Here is a 12,193-nt window from a genome sequence, read left to right as displayed (position 1 = left end):
GCCACAGCGGGCACGGCTTTACGGGGCACGGCCACAGCGGGACACGGCCACACGGGACGCGGCCACAGCGGGCACGGTCGCCGGGACTCGGCAGCCTCGGGAGCGCGCCCGGAGCGGGTGTTGGGACTGTGCCCGCGGAGCAAATCAGGGGAGCGCGCACCGGGGGGGTCTCGAGACCGCGCTCTGGTACAGGGTCTCGGGACGGTGCGCCGGGAGCGGGTACGAGGAGCGCGCCCCGGGAGAGGATTCCCCGGGAGCGCGCCCTGAGAACGGGTCTCGAGAGCGAGCTTGGGGAGCGTGCCCTGTGACGGGTCTCGGGAGCGAGCTTGGGGAGCGCGCCCTGAGAACGGGTCTCGGGAGCGCGCGCCGCCCCTCACGGCCGCGGGTGACCCCCTCCGCGCGCGCCCCCTCCCCGCCCACGCAGCTCCCCCCGCGCGCACGCGCCCGCCGCGCCGTGACGCCACGGCGGCGCCCGGCGCCATGACGTAACCCACGGGGCTCGCCAATCGGAGCGCGAGGAGGGCGAGGCCCGCGCCGCTGGTTGGCTGCTGCCGCCGCGCCGCCCCGCCCCGCGGCCGGCGGTGGGGGGGACCCGGATGAGGCGGCCCCTGGCGGCCGCGGCCGTTAAACGCCGGTGGGGCGCGGGCGCGACCCCCGCGATGGCGGCGGCGCGGTGAGGGCGGCGCGCCCGGGGCAGCGCGGAGGCCCGAGGATGCCGCTGCTGTACGTGATCCTGCTCTCGGCGCTGGCCGGCTGCTGCCTCACGCTCCTGCTCCAGCTCGTGCTCGTCTACAGGAGGAAGCCCGAGCCCCCCAGGGCGGACGGAGCCTACGGCGGCATCGTCTACTCCCGCGTGGCGCCCGAGCACGGCCTCAGGGAATACCTGCAGAGCGCGGAGCCGGCCAGCGGCCCGGCGTCCCCGGAGCTAGCCCCCAGCCCGGCCCCGGCCTCCGCGCCCGCCGCCGCCCCGAGCCCCGATCCCGGCTCCAAGCAGCAGCAGCCGCCGCAGCAGCCGCAGCCGGAGCCCCCTCCAGCCCCCTCCTCCCGCGAGGAGACGTGCCACTTCCTCAATGCCATCTTCCTCTTCCTCTTCAGGGAGCTCAGGGACACTGCCCTGGTCAGGGACTGGGTCATCAAGAAGATCAAGGTGGAGTTCGAGGAGCTGCTCCAGGCCAAGATGACAGGGAAGGTGCTGGAGGGGCTCAGCCTCAGGGAGGTCTCTCTCGGCGATGTCCTGCCTGTCTTCAAGTCCGTGAAGCTCATCCGGCCGGTGGCCTGCAATGAGGAGGGTTGTCCCGAGGAGCTGGGCTTTGAGGTAGACCTGGAATACAATGGTGGCTTCCACCTGGCCATCGATGCCGACCTGGTGTTCGGCAAGTCGGCCTACCTGTTCGTGAAGATCTCCCGAGTGATGGGGAGGCTGAAGCTGGTCTTCACGCGCCTGCCCTTCACTCACTGGTCCTTCTCTTTTATGGACGACCCCGTGATACTCTTTGAGGTGAAGTCTCAGTTTGAAGGGAGGCCCATGCCTCAGCTCACTTCCATCATAGTGAACCAGTTCAAGAAAGTAATTAAGCGCAAGCACACCTTACCCAATTATAAAATCAGGTGAGTTGGCCTGCGTCCTCAGCGTTATTTTGGGGGGTGTGCAGCAGAATTGCTGTTTTGCTCTTAAGGGGTGTTTAGCACGGTACATTGCTTGTCTGCTGGCAGCAGCTTTCCTGAAAGGAAGGGTCATTTTCCATTTATAACAGGTGAAGAAGCCTTGCGCAGTTAGGTTGTTCCATGCCCTTATCTGGGTGTTACTAAGTGGCAGAATTAATACTTATGAAAAGTTAGGGGATCTTGTCAGGTGTGTGACAATAGGACCACGATGTCCCTCTTTGGAAGAGGTAGGAGGATGGCTCCATGAAGAGTGTGTGCGTTTGGGGTGTCCTCCCAAGCTCCTGCTGCTGGTGAGCCACCAGGGCAAGTCTTGTGGCTGCTGCTTACCTCTAGAGGTGAGGTGATTGTTACTTAATATAAGAAAGGGTAGTTCACTGTCTAAGGAATATTTTTGAGATCCCATGATATGGGCCTTTCTTTTCTGGTCTGCTTAATTCCCTCAATTCCTAATTTTGGGGGAAGTCTGAAAGTTGATAAGAGAACTATCACCACTGCTGTGGTAACTAAAACTTCGAAGGACTTTCTGAGTTTTTGTTTGTATTGGTTTTTTTTTTGTATTATAGAATGTTTTCTTTTACAAATTCCACCACTGCAGCACATACTGCATTATATAGTGAATATAATGAAACGTGCACTGATACTTCTGTAGCAGAAGTGGCAAGAGACATATTCACTTTGTTTCCATCTGTTGATATTGAAATAGAATGTCTTACCACTGCTCAGGTACTGTGTTTCCTTTCTGTTGTGTCTTACCGCTCTTAGGGTACCAGTTTCCTTTCTCTTTTGTTTGTTCTTTTTAGCTTTTGTTATGTGTTAAGTAAGGATTTTAGGTTTGTTTACAACATTCTTCTGCAATAAGCCTTTTCCCCTGAAATTCATGAGAGATGAGTAACTGAAAATGCCTGTTTGAATTTTGAAGTGGAATTAGCTTTGTAGTGGTGTAGTTTTTGAGGACTTTTCAGCTGGTTCCCCTGCAAATGAATTTATAAGTGCTCTCATGAAAGTGGATTTTTAAAATGTCCAAGATTTGGATAGCCCTGACAGGGCAGTAAGTAGTTTTTTTTCAGTCATGTAGTGGTTCTTTCAAGTTTTGAGGTACTGATCTGCTCTCCAGAAGAGAGCAATCCCTGGCCAGCAGGGAAGCTGTCACGGCAAGTTTGCTTCCATTCTGGTACTGTTTTGGAAAGAGTGAAGCTGTAAAGTGGAGAGGAGCCTGAAGGAGAGGTTGGGATTGCACAGTCGTGGTGCAAAGTCAGCACTCTCAGCACACCTAGACAAAACAAATGAACTTTGCACTCCTAGACAAGTTTTTACGGTTCCTGTGCAACCTGTGTTGGATGGTGTGCTCCTCCCCTCCAGGAGATGAAGACAGACATCTTCACTTTGCCTCTGAGATATGCACGTGGACAGTGAGGTGTTCTCATCATTTAGTTGGAGACAGTCAGTTTTCCACGTGTTTATCAAACTTTCTGCCACTATAAAGAGTGAATGAGGCATGTGTGATGAGGGATTGGAAGGGCAAATAAAGAAAGAAGCAGTGTGCAGAGCCTAAAACAGAAATGAGAAGTGTGATGATAGAAGGTAACTGACACTCAGAATGATATATGAAGCATAAATAATTCTAAAACTAAGAAGAATTAACAGTTAACTTAAAATGTTCTCTGTGGTTAAAGGAGTTGAGAATCCATGAATGCTTCAGAGGAAAAAGCAGTATCATACCTGATTTTCCCACTAGATAGTGGGCTGGTAGCCTACTGTGCTCAGTGAAAGTGTCCAACTCTGCTCTGGTGCTTTTGACCTTTACATTTTATGCCATGTACTGAAGGTATCATTCCAAACCCCGTGTTGTGAACGGGACACTAAGGCTCAATGTACATTAATGGAATTATCCTCAGGAAGGAAGGTTGGCTCATTGGTGTCCCAGCTGTCCATACCATGGCATTTACAGCTTCAGGTGGGAACCTTGAGCTGTCCACAGGGGCCCAAGGTTTTGTGGAACTCAAACTAAAACTACAAGTTCTTCCTCAGTGTGTCCAAGCTGAGTTTAGGCAGGTGAATTCCCAAACTTGGTAACAGCTGAGCAGTAACAGTACACTCTTAGGTGGTGGCAGAGCCTTTCAGGTGTTACTGAAAGGTTTGGAAAATCAAGTCCCTTGCTGATAAGATGCAAAAGTGGGGGTTTAAATTGTAAGATTACATTGGATTTGGGATTATGGTATGCTAATACATTTCTTAGCAAAGAATATCTAGGAGAAAGTCAGGAGCTGCTTAATAACCTCTTACCTAAAGCTTAAAAGTTTCTCATCTACATGAAATGTGATTATTCTCTCCCAGTTTTTTACCTATTGCCTATATGTCCTTAAGTGAATAGTATTTGCTTCCATGTGTAGTTCAAAACCTTTTAGATGTCTCCCTACTCTTGCTCAAGTAACTTTGTAAATAAAACTTTGAATGACAGTGATGACAGCTTTGTAAACAAAAGCACTTGGAGTGTGAGGAATTCTCTGTTCATCTGGTCAAAAGGGGCATTTTGCTACTCTGTTGGCTTCCACATTGAAGCCCAACAAAGAGTTTGATCTTGTTTCAAAATGTTAATTAGTATATAAAAATATTCCATTTTCCTTGTCTTTTGTATTAGGCAACTTGTAGGTTATTACTGGGTGGTGAAGGGCATATGAAGAGAACTTTTGCCAGTAGTTGATTTTGAACATGTTATAACTAAGTTTGTGTTACAGATCCTGGCCTCCTCTGTTATTTAGTTACAAAATATTGTATTTAAAAAATGTATATTCATATGTGCACTGTCTGTTGCTACAGCCAAATTACTACACAAGTACTTTGTATTCTTTCCAGTTAGGTACAAAATTTATGCAGCACAGCAGTGATGAGTAAGATCATATTTGGTATCATCCATTTCTACAGGCTTTGTGTGATCTGCATAACTGTACCTTGAAAGCAGGAAAAAGCATCTTGCATTCCTGCTGCACTCCAAAGAGTCTATAGGGAGAGACAGTGAAGCCTAGTTAGTGCATTTAAAGTTTGTCTAGCATTTTATACACATTTTTCTCCATAAAAGCAATTGTCTACTAATTGAAAAAGAAGGGTTGTGCTTTATGTTTAAACTAATAAGTAGTAATTTGTGTTTTACTCTAATAGCATGTAATCACTTTTCTCTGTCTCTTTAATAAATGTGTTTGTGTCTGGCAAAATACCCTTTTTTGTAGCTGCTCTGCTATTGAATGGGAATTGCTATCTTGTGTAGTAGAATATGAGGAAATGCCTGGATGTAAGGCTGTTGGTAAAATCCAGTGAATGTAGGCTGGGTGTTATGGTTTGGGGTTTTTTTTTTGTCATCATTGATAAAGGACTGATGCAACTCTGTTGATAGCAGCAATAGTTAAATGTTTGTATTCAATATTAATGTATTTGCTGCTTTATAATAGAAATGCAAGCAGCTTTTCTGCATTTTGGTCAGAACAGTGTCTTGTTCAGATGTGGGAAAAACCTAATGCACCTTGTTTTCATGTTGGTTTCTTTTAATAGACCAGGGCAGTGAATGCTATCAGCACAAAGTGGAGTTTATCTTGTTACCTGAGTCCAGCCTTTGGTTTTTCATTGTATGCACTCAAGCAGTTCTTTAATGCTATAGACACTGTTCATGTTGGTTTTGACTTTATCATGTCCTTTTACCAGTGGCTATTAAAGTGTTTAATAGGATTTAGAGGCACAGAGTAAGGACTGTTTCAGGTGTCTGTCTCCTTGCTTGATGCTGTTGCAGTAGTCATGGGTTCATCTGTGTTAGTTCTCTAATGAGCTCTACCTTGCTCATTAACCTTTTATTAAGTTGCTTATGGTGACAGCCTTGCTGTGCCCTCTCTCACCTCAGGCTTATCAGTACACTGATTATGCTGTGTCCAGCATGTTCTTAATACTTGGGTGTATTTTTTCTCTTTTGCACAGCTCTTGCTCTTGCTTTTAGATTTTGGAGAGGTTTGGGTTTTGGGTTTCTTCTAGGAAATAAAAATGCACTTTGCCATAATGAAGGTACAAAGCCTGTTGTGTATATGTAAAGTGCTTCTTCTGCCAGAATTTAACTTCCTGGTGTTTCTTAAGCAATGATTTTCATTGTAAGTATTCTCTTAAAGCATTGCTCCTACCACTTCTGTATTGGGTATTTAGATGACCTCCTCTGGCCACTGTCAACATGAATTGTCCTTACAACTGATCATTTGCAATATATTTAGTCATGGTAAATAGTTTTATGCTTTATTTGGAAGCTGAGGCTATATAGAATTTCTCTGGGAAGAACAATTAGGCAAGCCTATTTTTATTTACCATTATAGAATGCAATTTGAGAATTACATAGTAGTTTAGTTTCTTATTTTTTGGCAAAACTTAAGCCTAGAAGTAATGTAAATAGCTATTGATTTGAAATGTGTTTTACAATAGAAATTACTTCATAATGAGGAAATTGAGGTATTGGAGAAAGCATGAAATTAAAAAAAAACATGTATTATTCATATGATGAGGCAGGAGTACCAGAAATAATCACATTTTGGGGCTGTGATCATGTCTTTGCTTCAGAGACCTTTCTCTGTAGCTGCTGCAAAGGGAGGGTTTTTCAGTGAATTTCTACAGTAGTTAATAGGAATCTCTCACTAGTTAAATCTGTGAGACACTCCTGTTAAAAGTTCCCATTCCTACTGCTGCTGATAGGAAAGAAGTCTGGTTTGTTTGTTGGTTCTGTTTATTAGGGTTTTAATGCCATGCCTATTTTAGGTACAAAAGCATTAAAAACCCTGCAGGGTCTGGGTCCTTTTCTGCTCTGCAAAAATTGATGGCAAAGCAGCACTGTGATTTTCAGACTGTCCCAGAGATACTGCCTTGAATGATGCCAGCACAGACTGTTCTGGTCATGGCAAAGTGGAGATAATTTCACTCAGTAGATCTGTCTGTAGTCAGTAGTTCCATGCTTGGAAGATCATCTTAATAGTACAGAAGCAGTTTGTCTTACAGGATTTGGATAAATGGGTCTGTAGGCAACCTGAGACACAATGAACAAAACCAAACCTCAGGACAGCAAATATTTTTATTTTTTTTCCCTCCAAAGGTGCTACATATAGAAGGAAGATTTTGGTAGTGCAGAGCTTTTTTTTTTTTGGGGGGGGGGGGAGGGCTCCATTTTAGGCATACATAATTTCTGGAGGGTCACTAAGTACAAGTTTCTTAAGATTATATGAAATTATATGGTACAATGGCTATATGTAAATCTTATGTAGCTAGCAAGTTCAAATCCATTGGTTCTAAGGGTTTTGAAACATTTTTAGTCATCTTCCCCAGCTCCAGCACTTCATGAGTTTTCGCACTGGAAAGATTGAGTTCTGAAAGAATGCCAGTTTGAAACTTGTTCATAGTAAAGTCGGAAGTAAGGAGTGACTAGCTACATACCAGGCATTTCCCAGCATACAGGTGGCATTCTTTTCAGCTTAAGAGTGAGCCTTTTTCTATGGTTAGTCAACAAATCTTCTATTTCCTATTCTTACCTACAAGGCTGAGGAACTAACACATCACTGACTTGAGATGGATTAGTGCAAAAATTGTGAGACCAGAGATATGGGGCAGAGAGAAAATCTCAGTTGGAGGGAGTGAGGGATGAAGGTACAGGATAAAGGAATGTGTTTTGGTCATTAGCATCTGCCTTTACTGCAGATGGAAGTCCAACAGGCATAATTGGTCTAACATGAAAATAGGACCTCCTTCAGCTTTTCTTCTTTACTTTCTTGTACAATATATGATACACTGTGCAATAATAATGTGAAGAAAATTACCTCATTTAATCTTTCACTAGTTTGTGTTAGAAGTTACTTGATCTTAGTCCTGCAGTGAGCTTTCATGTGGATAGTGAATAAAGACTCTGAAAATCTGCTGAGATATATGTAATATTTGATGGTGTTTTGCGTGCACCAGCATTGAGACCACATTTCTGTTCATCTGTACTCTGCCCTTGAACTGACCATGCTGCTCAGTGAACACAAATATGGATCTTTTTATTCAGTTGTGCTAATCTGTGTGGTTTTCAATGCATTTAAATAAATATCAAATAATCAGTAGTAGTGTTTATTTTTTTAAGGGTAGCTTATTTCAAAATATAGATCATATCAGAATCAATCACTTTACTGAACTGTGGCACTTGAGAAATGTGTGGATTCTAAGAAATGTGTGGACAGGTTCTGAGCCTGTCTGCTGGAGCAGCGAGGTGTGTTCAGGCTCTGGAATTGGGCTGTTCTGAGCCACCTTCTACAGGCTGTATTATGATTTTTAGACTCTGTGACAGTATGATTAGTGTTCCCCACTTGTCACGTGGAACTGAACACTGGGTATTTCTGAAGGAGCTCAATTCAAGGAAAAAGACACAGAATTCAACTGTGAAGATCTGTAGCTAATACAGCTCTCAGTAGTTCATAGGATGTAAAAATGTAGGAGGCTTTTTTGTCAAACCTATGTATATTAAATGTATGAAACAGTTAATCTTTTATTGGCAAATGGCACTTGATCAGAAAGCTCTTAAAAGCAGCCTGGGTAAGGACAGTGGGTAGAGCAGTGCAGCGCTGGTGAAGCTCAGCCTCAAGCTGCTGCACTCACTATTGGAGCTGATCCTTTCGTGTCCTGGCTTTCTGTGGGAAACTGCTTATTCTGCATTCCTGCAGAAATGGCCTGAAGTTACCCAGTATGCTCCTGTGTTTGCAGTTCATGTTCACACTTGTTTGAGTTAGAACTGTTGCAACATTTGGGTATTCTTGATATTATTTTTTCTTTAGGGTATAGTAAAAGACTTTAAATGTAACACTTCTTCTAGAATTAATAAGTTTTATTTTCTAAACTGAGTATGCAGAGAAATTAGCAACTCACATAGATAGGTTACATTAATAGATAATTTGTGTTACCCCAGTCTGTTAAAATTCCTGAATTGTGGAACTACAGAAAACTTTGTGTGATGATCTCAAACCATCCTTTCACCAGAAAACAAGCAATGATCCAATGTGATGGTGAAGATTCCTCCCAAAGGAAGATTCCTGCCCAAAGCCCTTTGGGTACATCTGATTCCCTAAGCACTACCCTTGTGGAGCCCTTCCTGAGTTAAGTCTTCTCAGGACTGTTTCCTGTAGGACCCAGCTGGAGGCTGGCAGTGTTTTGGACCTGTCTGTGGCTAAACACACCTCTGCCAACTGCCAGGAGATGCTGGGCGAAGCAGAGAATAAAAGAAAGAGGGGGAAAACATTAGGTTTTGTGAGGTAAAAAACCCACAGAAATTATGTTCGATGCTCAGCTGGGCTCTGGAGAGCTGCTTGCTTAGATATTTTTTTTTTCCCTACTAGCTGCTCTAATTCATTTTAACCTTAAAGCTATTGAGTGCAACTTACCTTTATAACATCTTAATTCTGCTGTTCAGTGCTGCTGGAGCTCAGCAGAATGTGAGCAGCAGTATCACCTCCATTAAAGCTCCTTCATGAGGAATTTACTACACCAGTACAGTTCACACATTTTTGAAGGCTTCCCAGATGCCATAAAGCTCTGTCTGAAATAGACTGTATTACAGTGATCAGCCACTGATAATTAATTAGACTGTTACACACTCTCAAAGGCAGTAATTAATTGCCAGATATGACGAGCATAAAATTAAATTAGGATAATCACTTGGGAATTAATTTTTTGGCAGTTTTTTTGTTGCTCTGGCTGAAAAACTTACAGGGACACTTTGAGATGTAAATTCAAAATTATTATTTCTTTCTTTCTGTCTTCTAGAAATTGTCTGATGATATGTAATGGAAATCATAACACTCACATACTTTGTTCCTGACTTTCTTTACTGAGACCTAGTGCTAACCAGGATATTTTCCTGTGTCAGTGTCAATGGCAACATTGCTATGAAAAATGCTCACTCAGAAGGAAATGTGTACAAATATTAAAAATTATTTTTGTAATGGCATTAAGTACAAGTTTATGTACTGTTTGCTAGTGAAGTGAAGATAGTAATACTGGTAGTAACTATTACTGCATGTGAAAAATACTTTAAATTATGCTTAAACTTGTGAAAAATATCCTGTCACGTGTTTTAAGTATAATATCTTAAAGGTAACCCATTGAGTAGTAAAAATTAAAATGGACTTTTTCATGAATGTCACTTGTGTAGTAAATGGTTTAAACCATTATTAAACTATTATTCCTGTTTGCCTGAGCTCAAATAGGAAGAGTAGAAATGCAAGATCCCAGTATGGTGGTGGAACGGCACCAGGCTTCCTGGTGGTGTTTGGATCACCTCTGAATGATCTGTCTTGGTGAATAGTTACTAAGTAATTAACCAGGGGAAATGACTATAGCAACTTCAACAGTTGTGTGGTTTTTGTTGGTTTAGTGTTTTTTTAAAGAATAACCATATACTTGCTAACAAAACTTGATGCAATATGTTAGAAGAAACAAAACAAGCCTCATGTTTCCAAGCAAAGAGCCCAGTGAATTAGAAAGGGAGGTGGGGTGGGAACAGCAGTGTTAGGCAGTGGTATTGTTCTAAAACAATTCTGCAAAAACTCAAATGGTTTTTTCTATTCCTCTGTTCCTCTGAATGAAGGGCAAATTACAGAAAGTATCCAAATTCATAATTTGAGCAGCTGCTTCTACCAAATGTAATCACAAGTCTTAAGTGTAACGTGCCATGAGTGATGCAGGGTTTGGAAAGTACAGGAATCCTTCCTGTGTAATTAACCTGACAAACCCTTTTTGTATTTGATTGTCATCAGTGGTGCCACAGGTCATGTCCAGACTGAGCTTCTGTGTTACTTGATCCTGTTTACAGTGTGGGTCTATTAATAAAATGCTGTGACTTGCCTGCAGTGTCATCTTTGCTTGGGGGACAGCTGGCAAGTGCATGGCCATGGTGTGTCCCCATTTGTGCCCTCCCCACCACTGCAGTCCTTGAGCTCTCTGCAAACCAGCTTCAGGGTGAGCTGGCAGTCATCACAGCTTTGAAAATGCTACTGCTAAGCCTGAGCTCTTAGGCTGTGAATTGGAGCATCTTCTCTCTTGTCAGAAGTGAATTGATAAATGTAGATTGAGGAGAAGCTTCTGCAGTTTGAGCATTATTAAAGCTAACTGGAGGAGTGAGGATAAACCTTGGGAAGCTCTCCTGCCTTGAATTTACAGCAGATACAGATACTTTTTCACTTTTGGTTTACAGCTGTCAGGGACTGCTTTCAACAGTGAGACAGTTGTTTTCTGTCTAAGCAGCCTAAGAGATGTCACTTTATTTCACAGGGGTATAGGCTAGGGTTTACAGCAGAGGATTAAAACTCTCAGAGCTTAGACTTCTCATAGAACATCAGCATCTTTTTGCTCTAACCAGGATTGCAGACAGGTGATGTTTGTTGACTTCAGACTTCCTTATGGGAGAGCATTCTGCTTAAGTGAGCAAAAGCAGATGTTTGCCTCAGTCACTGGGACCAACCTCTAATCTAGCTGGCTGAAGGTAGAGTTTTGGGGTGGCTTGGGTTTTATTTGCTTTTGTGTGTGTGTGCTCTTTATTTTTTGGGGTTTTTTCCTGCTGCTATTTTCCTTGAATGCCTAAAAGCTGGTTGCTAAACCACACATACTTTTCTTGCAGCTCCACATGAACATAAGCATATTCTGTATTTTCTGTCCCATTTGGAGCAAAGCCACAACAATTTTTGCTTTTTGGTTAGACAGGGAAAATTTGTCTTCATCCTGTCAGAACTACAGCAGGATTTTCATCCCTTAATTTGAATCAACAGGACCTGGAAACTTTGGGATCAAACAGATATTGACTACATTGAGTTAACAAAGCTGCTTCAGTATTTTTGGAATTTAGAATTTGGGAAGTGTTCCTGAAATACAAAAGAATATGAACATGGTCAAGTTGATCTTGTTTGTGGTGATTAGAAATAAATTTTGGTTAGATTTTTTTTATCTGTGGCTATTCCAATGCAGGCAGTAAAAGCATATCATTAAGACTGTCCATGTTGTATTTGCAACTTCTGTCATATAAGCAAGAAAATTTATATGATCTTTTTAAAAGAAGCTACTAGTCTGTTTGCATTTATTCTTTTATTTGTTCTTGTGGAAGTCAAGAGCAAATTGAAGTTTGAGAGATGTCTTGTCTCAAATGTATGATTCAAGATATACCTCAGAATTACTGAGAAGAAAGAGGACTATTTTAAGAATCTGGAAATGTGTAAAACTTCTTTGAAGAAAAACCAAGACTAGTAAAATCCTTTTTTTTTTTCCTTTTGAGGTCTTGGTTAAAAAAAAAAAGGGACTGTTCATATATTGAGACCTTGTGTGTATGAACCTCCTACATGTGTGTGGCAGAATATCCTGTAAGACAGTGGGTGGATTACTAGATCTGATTTGCACTTTACCATAAAACTTCCTAGAAAATAAACACCATCTTATTGCAGTGGTTTTTTCAGGCTACTTGTAAGCCAGATTTTCATGGCTGTGAGTAAAGCTGAAATAA

General features: G+C 42.8%; 1 protein-coding gene across 1 annotated transcript in view; it reads left to right on the top strand.

Annotated features, from left to right (window-relative positions):
• The first annotated feature begins 599 nt into the window (after positions 1-599).
• The window catches only part of PDZD8 (PDZ domain containing 8), a 52,334-nt gene continuing 40,740 nt past the window's right edge, over positions 600-12,193 (top strand). The window contains exon 1 of the mRNA XM_084210000.1: positions 600-1,608. Within this exon, the coding sequence (XP_084066126.1) occupies positions 713-1,608 (896 nt within the window). The 5' untranslated portion in view covers positions 600-712. The remainder of the gene's footprint in view (positions 1,609-12,193) is intronic.

This window comes from Fringilla coelebs, assembly GCF_963513975.1.
Source record: "Fringilla coelebs genome assembly, chromosome: 8".
NCBI classification, from domain to species: domain Eukaryota; kingdom Metazoa; phylum Chordata; class Aves; order Passeriformes; family Fringillidae; genus Fringilla; species Fringilla coelebs.
Note: the sequence above shows the minus strand (reverse complement) of the source record. Positions and strands in the feature narration are given on the sequence as shown.